The following is a 16091-nucleotide window of genomic DNA, read 5'->3' as shown; positions in this document are numbered from 1 at the left end:
TCTTCAGCTTTCCACGTTCTTTAGAAGAACACCTCTGCAGAACTGGGACATGCTTCAGGAGCAGGGGACATGTATAGCACCCTGCAAAACCTAGGTCTGGTCCCACAAGAGATGCTGTGTTGAGAAGCAGAGTTTGTATGTCTCTTGTAATTGAGAACGGGAGAGCCCTCGTTCTTCCCTCCTCTGCATTCCTCCCTAAACCATCTCTCTAAAAGGCAAAGCCCATGTTAGTGCCCAGTCTGGTCTGAATAGCTGTAACAGTCCCGATGATAGTCCTGAATCSTGGGTATGAACTGCGGAACCAGTGTGTGTGATGGCCACCTCCACTTCTATTGTAAAGGCTTAGTAACCTAGTCTGCATGGGATTGACCTTCCAACAGAGTGGTTACTTAGCAAAGTGTTAGCACCACAGTGCTTTTCTTGGMATCTGGACAGTGAAAGACCCAAACAGTCATGCCCAGTGCTACTGTAGCTTCTCAGCTACAGCCAGGCTGGCACAGACCAAAGCAAAGCTCAAGCAAAGATCTGGACTCTGCTTTCCTCTCAGAGATATGAGATACTATTCATAAGCAGAAGGGCAGGGCTTACTAGTCCATACAGAAGAGACAAATATACTTCTTATTAAAAAACCTTTATTTTGATACATTAAAAAATCTATACATTTCTTAGACTAAAATACAGCTTTGCATCAGTAATCTGGCACAATGTCAGTTTACACAGAAAATCTAAGATTAGATCAGCACTGTTAACTTCCCTTCTCTTCCCACATTCACAGCTTACAGTATAAAACATTTCAAGTTCTCAGACAACAATAAACAGTGTCACATTTAGTCTTCCCATTCTAAAAGGAGGTGGCAGTCCACTGGAAAAAGGAGCACTTGTTAATTGATCTCGATTAATTTAAATCACTCACCCAGTCCAGGGGGTTGCCTGCTCTGTTAGAAGTGAAAGATGAAAAACTTGTTTCCACATGATGCTTTGATGGACTATGACAATGCAAGTATTATTCGAGCTATAGCCAAGCCTTTATAATCTATTCAGAAGACTCTCCTTCCTCCCTAGTGTAGTAAGTTTAATCAGCAACACAATCCTACAGTATAAAAATAATTCTTTCCTATAAGTAGAGGATCACACCTTCTTTCTTGCTTTGAAACTTCAGAGCAAAATGAAAGCAGAACACAGTGGATATGGCTGTGAGATGTCAGCGAAATGGAATATGAAATTTCTTAACCGCTAGGAAGATTTTGTGTAATGTAATTTTGTGAAACCATGTTCTGCATGGCTCCAGTCAGCTTCTGGCAGTCCATTTCTGGCCTACATAAGAAACAAACAACCTGTTTGCTTTTTACTCCCTCTCTCCCCCAAGGTCCAGCCACTTTTCTTGGGGAGAAGASGGGACTAAGGCAGACTTGCTGCACTGCTGAGAGCATGCAGCAATAGATGGCAGTATAGCGCAGCTTATAAAGTGCCTGGGAGCAGGTGAGACCCAGGGTCCTTTCACACAGTGTGATATGAAAGGCAGTAGCCTAGGGCAGTGGTTGGTGTTGGCAGCTACTAATCAGTAGTTCCTCAAGCACTGAATCAGGCAGCGAAGGGCCTTTTGCAAAGAGCGCATACAGCTGCATGATGACTCACCTCTTCTCTATCTTTCTACTTTTGCCTTCCCACCTCCCCTCTTAGGACTATATCCTGAGCTGCTGCATACAGTTCTGGTTTTGAAACAAGTAAGAGATGCATTGTTTTTCACCAGTGCATCCAAGTTTCTAGCCTCCAAACACAGCTGCATGTCTGACTGCCAAAACAGCAGTAGGATTCAAATTAACATTTCAGCCAAAGTAGAGTAATAGCAAGGACCTCACAAAAACTTATTTTAAAGTGGTAAAGAGGAATTTTTGCAGTCACTTTAAACCAGTATCCTTCAGATTAGCTTTGTGAGATCCTAGCTGTAAAGCAAACAAGAGGGACTAGAAGTGAAGACCTCCCCTACTCTCCTTCCCTAAGGCCTCACATCCCCAATGACACTGTTGATTCTGTTCATGTCAAATYCCATACTACATCTCCCACTCACCTGTAGGAGTGTGCTTAACCTTGCTGATCAGAAGGAATGTGGGGGAACTGAGGAACTGCCTGATTCCTAGAGAACAAGGCTAACCTCAGCTGTTTCTCTTTTGACAGATTTTCAAGGAAAGACTCTACTGCTTACACCTGGAGAAAAGCTAAGTTCTGTACCTGTCAATGATGGGAGCCAGTCTTTTGTAATCACCTGTTTTTACTGTTGCAACTGCTAGTCTGAGTGGGACAAGGGAAACTGCTGACAATCTCATCATCTGCTGCACTGTTTCTCTAAAGGAGAAGCCTTTTTATGCTTAGCAGGGACCCATCCCAAAACCAACACTGGCACACATGCAGTTTTTACTTCAGGGTTAAAAACTAAGACTTTCATAGGAACTCAAGTCAGCTCCCAACTTCTGCTAGATTTCAGGAGTATTCAGCATCCTAATCTCATAAAATCTTTCTGAAATACCTGTCCACATTTTACTCAAGTCAGAGAGGAGAGGAGCAGCCACTTGAGGAATGGCAGCCATTTAGCTTGCCAATGTGCTTTATTACACATGTAGAGAGGCTAAAGTTATCTTTAAATATATCAAAATTAGTCTAGTTCTGCTAAAGCTAACTAGTGCTTTTGCTCTTAACCCTGGCGACTTTGGTTGTAAGGTAAGTCCCACGTTTCTGTAAAAAGGTACCAAACACTTAAAATATCAAATCCTGCTCAGCCTATTCACACATTACTTGACTGCTGCAGTGAGTCAGATGAGTAGGATTTGACGGCGTTTGCTAGTTTTCTGCTAGTTCTAGCTGACCTCTCCCAAATGGATGCCAGGTAGCTTAATTTCCAAATAGATGTTTTCAGAAGGATTCATGTGACTTGTTGTTCCTAGAAATACTTTCATAATTCTACCATCACTGAAGAGCTTTGGCTTGATGGCATCAGCTTGCAAACACTCCAAGACACATCACAGCTTTGTCCTAGAATAGAAATTCTGCCTTCCATACATGACACCTACATCACAAGAGACAAGTTTCATCTCTTCTCTGATCTCTCCAAATATAAAAAAAAATCTTGGAAATCAGTATTTGCTACAGAGCACAAGAAATACATATTTACTAATCTCCATGATCTCTCTTGTTATGTGCTGGAAATAACAATGGAAGTGAAATGGCTGAAATAGAACTTAAATATTTAGAGTAGACTTCTGTCACCCCTAAGAACCAAGCAATGCTTCAAACAGGTATTTTGGGTTTTGTTCTGGGGAATAGATTTTTTTTTCCCCATAAAGACAACGTAAGATTTCTGTGGTGATAATGCAACACTACCAAGTTGTTCAGGAAGCAACGGATCTGAGATTTAGAAAACAATATCTGTACAAGCAAAGCCATAGTTTTAAAAACAAGAGTGCTTACTGGTATTTACTTTTAAACCTTACTCAATAATTCTTAAATGACTGTGCCATATTCAATACAACATGTAATATGCATTAAGAAACAAATGATCACTGCTTCGTGATTATGAGTATATATTTCTGCTACATGCATTTTATTCTGATTTCATAAGGTACATTCACAGAATACATTGTAACTATTCATAGCAAACCACTAAAGTGCATGTCATGAGGGCACGTTAAATATGTTGTCTCAAATACTGGCTGATTCAAGCAGAGCTTGTCTCTGCTTTGCATCCCCATTTTCTGCTGAAAGAGTAAGAGCCAGCATACCTTGCCTGCTCCCTGAAAGGGAGCACTGGAGCAGGCTAATTGCTTGCTGTAGGAAAAGCCCTTTCAGAAAAAAAAAAGTAACCACCCTGAGAAGGTACTGTAAGGAAATGTGGGGAATGACTCTTGGATTAGCTGCTGGATAACTGGGCCTGTAACTGGGTTTTCTCCTTTAAATTCTCCCTTCTGGGTCACACTTTCCTAATGCAAAAACTCCTCGAGTTACTATGCCAAGTTAAGGCCACACATAAAGCTCAGTCTTGTTTCTGGCCGTTGGATGTGCTTAGTCTATCTGTGGAGCAGTGCAGAAAATATTTGTAGAAATGGGGGTCTGCACTCCTGATCACAGCAAGCACAATGATGGGGGTGATGTCATACAAAAAACAGCAACAAAAAGCACTCCAAACCTGAGCTCAGCATCTTCTCCCTTTACCATTCAGCCCAGGTAATTGCCTTCCTGAGGCAATGATTCAGGATATGTGGCATGTCCTAAGATCAGTGCGAAAAAGGAGAGCTGATGCTCTGCCACTTGGCACTTCTTTGCTGAGAAAGCAATATAGAAATGAGAGCTATAAGAGGGATAAAGAATCTCAAGGGCTGAAAGAAACAATAAAGATCTGTTCAGCTTACAAATAAAGCGGAGGACAAAATAGAAATACAAAATCTGAGAATTTTAAAAATTGTGCATTTGTTTTCCTTTAAAGTGTAACTGACTGGAGACTACGATTCAAACCGTCTGCAGGAACTAGTAATCACCTTGGCTCATCGTTTTTTTAAAAACCGAATTATCCAGCCTGAATCACTAGCCCTCAAGCAGTGCTTGGGTCAGTGTACCTTCCCAAGAGATGATTTCTCTACCTTAGCTGTCTCATCTACTCCCTCTGCAATGTCATTCCCAATGCAGAATCAGCATTACTCTCCAGTCAGTTTCTCACAATGCAATTCATGTACTAGCAGAGAAAAACAGCTGGCATGTAGAATATTTAGTCCACCACCACYGGCAGCCCACAGCACCTGTACTGCCAACCAGGGATTTACATTCAAAGGGCTCTCCTTTTCTACTATCCCCACTAGTGAAGGAAAGGAAAGCATTGTCTAAATTTGTCCTGAAAAGTTATCTTTGGAGTTCAATTTTCTACTTATCCCCTTGCACAAGACAGGGCTGGAGGAGGGCAGCTTGTAGTTTTGTTGCAAATAAGCTTCAAGGAGCATCCAAAAGCTTTAAAGGGCCACTAGAAAGCCTTGCATGAGGATGTAATGCATTTTGGCATGGTCACTTTGCAACTGACAAGTTCTACATGCCAGGTATATGCGCAAGAACAGTGCACAAGATTTTATTAAAAATTTCATAATGATATAGATATAGCACTCAAACATTACAGCTACCCATAGAAAAGTGTTGTCTGTATCTTTTAAACACCCTGTAAATAAAACAAATTTATTTGTAAAACAGGATAAACTGTTATAAAATTGGTGCACAGTCAAGTCATACAAAAATACAAAATTTGTTTCCAGTTGCAGTCCTGTTATGAATTAAGAGAAAAGCCCCCACGCAGGATTTCCAGTGAGCAGAGAGTACAAACCTGTGGAACATGTCATGGCAGAAATATGATGTCAAAAGTGAACAGAATCCAAAGCTTCAATAACTTCCAATAATCTCCAAACTTCCAAATCAGATGGAAACTACAGTTTCTCCAGAGCAACCGGGTATGTTGTAAGTCTCTTAGCCTTGAAATCCTATTCCTAGGATTCTTCTGAGCCAGTTTTTATTTTCTTTTGCCAAACCCCACTGATTTGCACAAATGTTCAGGGTTCAGTGGCCAATGCACTTTGGGCCACTGGTACAGCAAAAATTCATTCTCTCCACAAATTGGCTGTTCCAGTTCTTCTTCTAGGTAGCCTAACAGCTAATCTGCATTGAGAAGCCCCATCAGCGCTCCCGTTTAAATCCTAGGTTGAAGTTCTAGTCCAGTTAACACTTAAACAGATATATAACTTATACACAATTTGCCTAAGTTCCAGACAGCTCTCCTCATGTCAGTAGAACTATGGACATGGTTCAGTTAACAAGTGCCTAAGGACTTTAAGGATTAGATCTTAATTATTCTTGCTTTCCCCTTAGCTATCACTTATAAATGTATTTTTTTTTTAATTTTCATTATTTTTCATACAGTTTCTGTAATATGAAAAGAGTAAGTCCTCTCAACTGACTTACTGAAAGAAACCTGAATAAGTTTAAGTTTCAAATTACTTACAGAAGCAAAAGTGAAATATTTCACTATCCCCAAAAGTTAACAGCACTGATTAGTTACATGATAAAAAAAAATCCCTTCATCAGCAGTTTAAAAGTCTGGTCTCTGAAAGGAAGCACATAAAGAACCACTTATTACACCTTGATTACGTGAGTGGTAAATTTCTCTACCGAGACATACCTCTCCACTTTATTCGCAAGGCTTCTGTAAAAGGGCTTCTCTCTTTCAAAATATTTTCTTGAATGGAGTGATCAAATTATTGAGGCATTATCTGTACAGAGCTTATATTTAGTGCAGGAGGTTTAAAAATTCTGCTTTGAAATATTAACTTTAACAAAAATAATTTTCTTAAAAAAATTTTAACAAAAGGAGTATATAGCATAGACAGATCATGAGTTCTTAGCAAATACACTTTTAAGCATTTACCATTACAATACACTGAACAACTGAATATTAGCATTCATATCTGGTGAGCTTCCAGAGTGAAAATAAACATAAATATCTAAAAATAAAAAAAGGAGCATGCTCCCACTGTGGTTACGTGATAATGTTAGGTAAATATTCCGGCAGTGACACTTACGAAGAAATGTTTCTCTGTCCCTTACTATTTTACCCATCTGCTACAGTACTTACAAATATGGATGAAAAAAAAGACAAGGAATGGCCCCTTCTACCTCCCAAAGCTCTCCAGCATTGGATGAAATAAAGCATATACAGTACTTTTTTGTACAATAAGAGAGTTCATTTCTCTTTCCATCCCCAGTATCCTGACATCTWGTCATGAATTAATCATGAGTATGGCTAAGACTGAGCTTTAATAATCTGTTAGTTCAACTCATATGGAAAATGTATACCCTTCGAAGGAGCACTGCCGAAGTGCAAAGGTACCTACTGAAGTCAGAGGAGGGGGGGAGAGGAAAAAGTAAGGTAAAACAGGAAAAAAATGCATAAAAAAMCTCATCCTTCCTCATTTTCTAGTTTCCATTAGCAAGGGCTCCCACATATCTGAATACCTGAGGAGTTGGTTATTGTGATATCTGACACCGAAACAAAACTACACGTCTCCCACTGTGTCCCACCAGGCCTGCAAGGTAAAATGTCTGCTTACAAATCAGTTAATATTGAATTAACTCTCACTGAAACCACCTTTTGAAAATCTAAATTTGATTTAATTTTAAGCTTTTACTCAGAACTGTCCTGAATTTAATGTAAATTTAAACAAATCAAACAAGCAAAATTCTCAGCACATTTGCAGTTTCATGGGAAATCTGGTATTTGATTCTCTAAAACCAATCATTGTTTAAGATCTTTACAATGATATCTCCTCCAGATTGTAAAATATCAAGCAGATACGAATCAACATTTCCATGACCACAATGAGTAATTAAAAAAAAAGAAAAGGAACAATGATAAAGCTGCTTGTAAAAGCCACCCGTATGAAAAGAGTACATGTTTCACAAAAATAATTGTTAAAAAAAGTATTAAATCCCTGTTCCTTTTCTCTGATTTTGGCTGTTTTTTTAATATATATATATATATATGTATGTTTTTATGTATATATGTATATATATACTGTTTTGGAATGTCAATGGGTTCCATAATGGCTGGCTAGTTTCAAGATGAACTTGCTCCAGAGGCCTAGAAAACAAAGTCATACAGTACAGTCTTAGACAAATGCCAAAGGATAAGGAGAAAATGAGTCAAAAGGTCACTGGAAATTGTAAAAAAGAGTAGTGTGAAAGATTTTCTTTTCCTATGTCTTGACAGTCTCTTTGGAGACAAGAGGTCCTAAGTGGTTCCTCACTTTTGCTATTAATACCTATTTAAAGTACAGTTGTATTTTGGGAATTTCACTTTTGGATCATGTTGCCATGCCTAAGAAATATCAATGTTTAGAGAAACTGAGGCAAAACAATACAGACTCACTTTTTTGAAAAAGAGTTTTGTTTAATCCTGAGACACCTAATTTTGAGGCACCACTATTGCAGAATATACTTATGGATGSTCCTATTTTGATAGTAAGAGAAACTTTTATCAGTGCTTCAGGAAAGGTATTGGAAATTGCACACACAGAATTACCACTACCTCCATTGCATCCTATTCTTGTCAGGAAGAAGGTCCCAAAATTTCAGACCTTATACAGTGGGAAATGAAAACCCCCAAACTAAAGACCACTTGAGAAAATAACGCTCATCAGCTCTAAAGATGACTATCAAATGAGCAGAACTGTATGTCCGCATATGAGTATGTCAGGCTGAGAGTCCCAAGGGCTCAGCATCCTTCAGCAGTCCTAGGAGGACTTCCAGTCATTGCCAAGGTTAAGTGCTTAGAGCCAAGTTTCTAAAARAACAAAAAGACCCCTGACTTGCAATTGCTTGGTTTGTCTTTTTGCAAGTGGGGTGGATAAATATTTTAATATACAAGTTTTAGGCAGCCAAGAACAAAAGCTTCGATAGCAGTCTGTGCTTGCTCTGAAGAAAGCATGGGTGGAAACCACTTAAGGTAAACAAACAGTCTGAATTAGAAGTTGAGATAAAATTTTGGGGTAASATTTTTTGAGCCTATCACTAGAGGATGTGCAAACCCAATTCTCAATCATCCTAAACACAGCTTTACATTTATAATGCTTAATGCTTAAACCACTTGGAAAATCCCAGCACTAATGTCTCGTTCAATTAGAATTACTCTCTGAAGGAAACAGTAAGTGAGTATAGAACTAGTTTTTAAAATTTAAAAACACAGCAGCACTTAGGCATAAGCAGATCTAGAGACTGGTATGTTACGTAATGGATAGCAAAACACACAAAGCTAAACATCTATTGATTCTAGACCAGAAACTCATTCCAGCTAGGTAAAAAGGTGCTCATGCAACATAGCTTCACATACCTCATTTTAAAAAAAATCTGTGTATATATATATATGTATACACACACACACACACTATTAGCATACATATGGATTCCAYGAGTTAAAAAAAAAATCTGTCCACTTGTTAAGGAACTGAGTTAAGCCCCAAATATTCTGAGAAATTAATGACAAAATACTATTTTATTTTACACAGTCATATTGCACAATGACAAATCATAGCTTGCCCAGCTTGGCTTCTCATCATATGCTCTCAGTTCTCTACCTTCCGAACTCATTCTCCTATCTTGATAACTGTATTATCTGCACCATTTACAGCTGTTCCTTATTTCAAGCTACTCAGACATGCAATGCCTTCCTTACAGGCACATCATAAGTAAAACAGGCTGCAGAAGCATAAATGATGCATTGTTCACTGTCTCTGTTTCGGACAGTGTGAGATGGAAAGAGCACACAACAGACAAGCAACATAAGTAGTTGGCAATAAAAACAAACAACTGGGAGAAATGACATTTAAGCAGGTTGAAAGGAATCACTGTATCCAAGCCTTTGGCACTGTATAAAATAATTTGGTAAGTGCTTAAATGCCTGGTCCTACTTTGCAACAATGGATGCATTTAGTAGCGTTCTTCAGGCTCTCATACTGAATGCAAGATGAGCAAGAACTGTTTAGTTCAGCACTGTAGAGAGGATTAAAGCCAGAATAGACTAATGAATTCCAGAGTCATCTTATTTTGAGAGTGCTCAACAGTGGGGGCTGGGTGTGTATATCACCYAGCATGCACTACTAATCCTAATGAAATGACACTGTTTTTGTTTTATATGACACAGTTCCTTTCATCTTACTTTTACAGGAGATGGTCTCAGCTGTGACAAAAACTCTGCCATCCAGGTGATAGGCAAGCTCACAAACAGAAAAAGCAGAACATCTTGAGTGATACAGAGAACAAAAACTTCTCCTGAAGAAGTGCAGTCAGTAAAGACAAAGAGGGAGAGGAAGTAAAAGTGAAACTCTTGGAGGATCGCCACCTCCTCATCTGCACCTACCATTGGTTTTAGCTCTCTGCCCTCAGCTCCACCTCCTCGGCCAGCTTCTTTCATAGATTTTCTACTGTTCTCCACAAACTCCTGAAAAACAGTAATAAAGTAATATGCAAACATCTGCTCTAGATACAAAAGATACAAAATTTAAAGATGCAACTTGTGAACACAAATGTGAACATGCTTCTCCCCCTTCTTTTGGTCAGACTTCTCCACAAAATATCAAAAGATAGCCATAAGAGTCTCCCTCATCTAATTCTGAAGAACTGGAAGCCAGATAGATTTGTGTGTTAAGTACTGTTAGAAGTTTCACATTTACCACACAATACTCTCCTTTATGGGAAGAGGTAAGAGTGTGACTGTCAAAAAACAAAGATCCCAGTTACTGCATCCATCCTGTGAACAGTGTGGAATGTTAGAACACCATTAAACAGAAGAACTTGGGAGTTAACTACTTGCAAAACATTGTTGATTTCTCTAACTTCTCTGAATGTGCCCTCTTAATTTTTTTCAGATCTGAACAACAAATTAATTATATATTCTTCTGCTAAAAGATTAACAAAAGTGCTAATTCTGCTTTTGCCTTTTATTTTTCCTTCTCTTAAAGGCAAGCATTCTGGAACAAGTTTCAATAAATTTTAGGCTGACATTGTTTTGTGATCTCTCCTATTGACTAAAGAAACCTGCAGTGCTTTCATGATTAACCTATGCTGTCTTTCTAGACAGGCTGCTTTATTTTACTGTTATTCTGTGCTAAAACACAACTAATCAGCTAGGATTTTCTTTATTATATATTCTGGTTTCTGTAGTATTTTACCAGAATTTTACATTTAAATTCTTGAGATACTTTTCCAACAATAAGATGAAAAAATTTAAGAAGTTGTAAGAGTTTTCTTCTAGCCTATGCATCTAGGGGTACATTTCACAGGGACATCTTCCGTGGTTGCCACTTAAAATAGAAAAAAAAATCAAGAAAATAACAAAATCACCAACAAACTGTCAGCCTAATTACAGCCTCAGGAGCAGAATTTTATATTTTGATATCTGACTAGAGTGAATTGATATCTCATTAGAGAGAATAGGGGATAAAATGGCACCAAGAAATGAATTCTGCAAAGGGCTTTCACACAACATCCTGGCTCCAAAGCTCTAGGATGAACGTAAAAATCTCTGGTTTCAAAGAGAAGCATGCTTGGGGCTCTGTCTTTCTGAATGAAGAAAAACTACTGTGATTAYTATTTATATGTGTTTGCGAGTGAGGAGAATAATCTACTATTTGCTCTCTTCTTCTTCCCAAGGGGAAAGTGAAAAAAACAAATCCTTTTCCCTTGTTTCCCTTCTTTCTTTCTGGCCAAAAGTCATTTATAATAAAAGATACCTATGGTAATGATTCTGTAAGAAGACACTTCATCTGACACCCAGTGAATAGAAGCCAGTAACAGTGGTGCTAAAAGGGGGAGGCATCATTGCTTACCTGATACTAAGATTACTCCCTTTGCTAATATCAAGTCATTAACAAAACAGCAAGGTAATCCAGCTAAATGACAGTCTTCTGGCCAGCTGGAAAGCTCATCCTGCTCTCAAAATATCCAGCTTATGGAACCATATCCTTAGATTTCAGGGAGCATTGGGAAACTTACCATGAGAACTTTATCCATGTAGAATTCCCTCCCAGGGCTTCCGTCATTGTATTTTGTATCAATAGCAAAACATAAGAAGAGGACATCAACAACCATTTCATAAATGGAAAGGAAGCAGTGAGCAACCAGGAATGCAAAGAGGCAGACAATGATGAGTGGCAGCACCCAGATGGTGTAATCTTGTTGGTAATTCAGCAACATAATCCCTGCCAAGCCTGTACTGCAGACAATTAGAACCTGAAGAAGAAAACAGAAAACAATTCTAACGAACAACTCTAATGTCAGAAGCCTTTTTTTTTTTCTTTTTTTTTCTTTTTTTTTTCCTTAAACCTATGAACCTCTTGTTCTGCCAGGGCTAGAACTGAGGGTTGCAGATGCTTGTGGTAACAAAACCTTTACCTCCTCAACATCCTGTATCCTTTTGTGTGAATGAGATTTTATCAAAGGTCCAGCATTTGAATATCAGATTGATTTCAAACACATCTTCAGTGTAAGAGGCATAATTCAAAGCTCCTGAAAGCTAATTATGTTTATATCATGCCGTCATCCTTCTAGTGTTATAGTGCCAATTATAAAAACCTCAGAACCAGAGCCCACTAACCACCTAATGTGTCATAGCTTGTGCTTTGTGGGTTTGGGGAAGAAGGAGAGGGTATTTTTCATTTTGCTGGAGGAAACAACTTAGAATGTCTTCTGAGCTTGTGTTATCACCTTTTTACCTCTATACAGAGAAAGTAGATGAAAATGAACATAAGGCACTTTCATTTCATATTGATGCGTAATGTCCTAGAACTACTGCATGTCTGTCTATGGCTCTAGCAGATGTCTCACTGAGTAATATTTTGGTCTTTCAGAATGACAAAGAAACTAAAACAATTGCTATGACCACTCAATATTTTGAACATTTTCTGAACCTTTTATTACAAACAGAAACTAAACCACCAAAATGTAAAATGCTGCTGCTTTAATATATTAAGAAAATACTGATTTGGACTGGTAGAAGAACCAGACTGGCAGCCTAAGCACTTTTTAGCTGATACTATTTTTGGTATGTTGCGCTCTTCATTTAAACACTTCTGACCCCTTGAATTTCTCTAACAAATTTAAAGTCATCTTTTCAGGGATATGTTTCTGCACTATGTGTTTCATGATCTCCCAGCCACTTTTATTTTTGTTAGATGTGTCTTTCTCCTCAAATTTCATTGACTTAATTACTGGGTCAGAAGTTCAGCTTGCAGTAGTCTGATGTAATAGAAGTATATGAATGTTGTAAGGAAGACTGTTCAGTCCAAGTTGTGTCCAAATACTTGAGAACAGGTGGTTCGGTGGATTGGTATTAAGTATTCCAGTAAATCCTCCTTCAGCAGAAAATCCTTCACTGGATAAGAACAATAAGAACTTCTTAAAGTACATCTCCATCAGTTTTGGAGACAGAAAAGGCTGACTGACCACAACAATTACTTTAGTCACATTTTAGATCTCAAATTAAATTTAACTTAGTTCTCTGAGCTGACAGTTCTTTAGAGCAGGATCCTGTACTGTCTTCAAGTCCAGTATTGTCAATAATGTGTCAGATTTATTTGAAACTTTGGAGATTCCTTACTAAATAGAATTTCTAAGAAATGTCTCCTTTCCTTAAAATTTAAAGTTTTTAATTACAGATCCAGTTAAAAAAATCAGACCTCTGGTCACTTGACTCCTCACTCTCTAAAAATACATGCAAAAATTTGTTTTATTTTTTTCTAAAAATTATCAACATCTAAAGCTCCTCTTTTCTGATCAATTTTACTTAACAAAGGCAGATCATCTGTTTAGCCTCCTCTTTCCTGGATGGCCCCTTCCTGATAGGATGCAACTAGATGTGATAAAACTGCATGTTAGGAGAGAGGATTCTGAAAGCATTTTTTATCTGAGATGCAAGCCATTACCAMGGAAAGCTTGCTGCTAACACAAATAAAAACACACATGCACAGAAAACACAAACAACCCCCCACCTCAAAACATAGCTTTGAAATATCAAGGTCCCTAACAGTAGACATACCTTTCCTAGGAAGAGCATGAAATCTCCCACTGTATTTATGGCAGCCACTCGCAAAGCGTTCTCCACTAGAATAACAAAGGCATCCTTTGCTGAGGTGCAGAAGTTGGTACTGTTGATAGCTGTGGCTGTATATGCATTCTGAGACAAGAAAAAGGAAGCCTTATAGATTGATCAGACATTTCAGACCTCACACTCCCAAATTTTTGTTCAGTAGCAATTAGGAGATGACTTCAGAGAGCTACTTACCCCTTCCAAAACAGCAAGTGCTCTGTTCCACAACAGTAGATTTAATAACAGACTTAGCTACTTGAGAAATATCAACTCGACCAGGTTAAAAAAGGTTAAGAGTGGTATTCTAAAAGTAGCTTCACAAGCTTTTATTCTCCAAGAGCAGGGGGCAAAGTAGGGGGCAAAGGAATAAATATGGTCTTTTGAATGGTCACAGTAAGCCATATGACTTAAAAACATACAACCTACTATCATATGACACAGTAAGATATGTTAATGAGTGCAGATTCCCTTGAGAGCTGCTAAATCAAGCAGTATGGTTCATCTGAGAAAAGACTATGAGGTACAGTTACAATTCTTCTTGCTTGTTCTTCATTTACACATTAATAAGTTTGTTTCAAAAAACTAATTAAAATAGAATTTGCAATTTTTCTGCAGGAGTAGGAGGTGAGCAGTCACATTACAATAGTAAGTAGCTAGAAAAAATTAATCCAGATATATAAGGCAGTTTAATAGTCATACAAGTCAGGTAAAATAATCTCCAGATGCTTCAATATATTTTTCTCTGGATTTTACTGCAAATCCTATTTCTAGCTGACATATCAAACCTCAGCCTTGGCTCCAACAGAATACCAACATTTCTGCCTTTGCTTTCTCTCAGTAATTTGAAGTGTTGGTAAGATTTGGTGAGGCTTAAAAGGGAGTCTAAACACAGAAACACACTATATACAGCCAATAGCAAGATTTACAACCTTTCCACTTCACTGGGCAAAGTCACTTCCAAAACCCTATCTTAAGGTTTTATAAACAGTGGCTTTCTCCTGACCAGAAGAAAAGCATTCCTGTTAAGGATGGCTGGGTAAACAAATGTTTATGTTTACAAAATTACATATTAAGGAACAAAATATTTATTTCTACCTCCAAAAGCAAAAGATTGAGCAGTAGAAGAAGCTGTTACAGGACCTGTATTTAACACAGGTGGAAATGCAGGTTAATAAAAAATCTACTACAAGGCGGTCTGAATAGTCACTGTGTCAATTAATACTGTAACTCTTTCACTTAGAAAAGGTTCCCTGTCATGTCCCAGCAAATGCGTTTTCAAAATCAGATGTACTCTGGCAGACTGGGCATAATGCAGAACATCTCTGACCATTGAACAAATCTGTTATAATGTTGAGACACATTATGCACAAAAATGAATACTGGCAATTTTTCATCGTCGTATTGTAAATGAGCACTAGTGTAGTGACTTGCAGTGTAATTTCAGTAATGGAGACAAGATCGAAGTATCTTGATTCATATCAGTCAAGTTCCAAAGTACAATACATTATGTGTCAGCCTCAAACTGCATTCTGGGAATTACACATAATATCAGACTTCTACATAAAGCTTATAATATTGAAAATCTTACCTGATTTAAGTAGGTCAGGCACTTTTCTAGACACCAAAGGCAGCAGATGCAGGCTTTCAGCATACAGCGAGCACAGGCATTTTCCTAGGGCAGCCACAAAATGCAGGATAACAAAGACACACAGTCAAAACAAAAGATCTTAAAGAAACAATACTCCTTTCTGTTTTGGTAACTCATGCRGTCCCTGTCAGTCCTACAGTCCTTTAAGGACCAAATTTTCCAAAATCAGACTTCAAGTCTCCCACACAGACGAAATAAGGTTAAACTGTAAATATATCAAGCTTTGAATTTTACTAAAAGATGAGATGTATTTCTCTTACTTTTCCCTTGATTTGTGTATGAATATACATAAGAATCATTCGTGGTATCTTCACTAGTGTGATAATGAAAGACCCCTTTGCCACTGTTCCTAGGTGGTAACAAATAAGGCGATTAACAGACGCCAGAATAGGAGTAAATGGCAGATTCCTTTTCTCTCTGTGGAAAAAAGAAAAAGACCAAAGTAGAATGGTCAATATGGATTTAACGACCTCAGATGAAACTGACAAAAATCCTCACCAAACAGGCAAAAGAAATTTCCCAGTCTTTATTCTAGTTTTCAGTGAATATTATTCATACTACACAAAACACTGACCCATCTGTGCAAGTCACAATTTTAGTTCTAATGCAATCATAGGAAAAGGATAAGGATCAGTAGATCTTAAGGATACTCTTACTAGCAGGTGACTGAATTATGTCAGATGCATATTCAGTTTCACACAGTCTTGAAGCAAATTCCTCTTAAAATTGGTATTCGTATTTTCTATCAAGCAAGCTACCTCTATTTCTCTTGCAAAGAACAGT

At 38.0% G+C, this 16091-nt stretch overlaps 1 protein-coding gene across 1 annotated transcript in view; it reads right to left on the bottom strand.

The window, feature by feature from the left end:
* Positions 1-612: 612 nt before the first annotated feature.
* SLC44A1 (solute carrier family 44 member 1) overlaps positions 613-16091 on the bottom strand; it is a 79827-nt gene continuing 64348 nt past the window's right edge. Inside the window, exons 11-16 of the mRNA XM_085317913.1 lie at positions 15569-15725; positions 15249-15332; positions 13610-13747; positions 11569-11805; positions 9935-10015; positions 613-7660 (exon numbers count right to left, since the gene is read on the bottom strand). Of these exons, the coding sequence (XP_085174039.1) occupies positions 7637-7660; positions 9935-10015; positions 11569-11805; positions 13610-13747; positions 15249-15332; positions 15569-15725 (721 nt within the window). The 3' untranslated portion in view covers positions 613-7636. The remainder of the gene's footprint in view (positions 7661-9934; positions 10016-11568; positions 11806-13609; positions 13748-15248; positions 15333-15568; positions 15726-16091) is intronic.

Source organism: Rhea americana, unplaced genomic scaffold, assembly GCF_003343005.1.
Source record: "Rhea americana isolate MKP2758 unplaced genomic scaffold, rheAme1 scaffold_115, whole genome shotgun sequence".
NCBI lineage: Eukaryota > Metazoa > Chordata > Aves > Rheiformes > Rheidae > Rhea > Rhea americana.
This window is presented reverse-complemented; position numbering and strand designations above follow the sequence as displayed.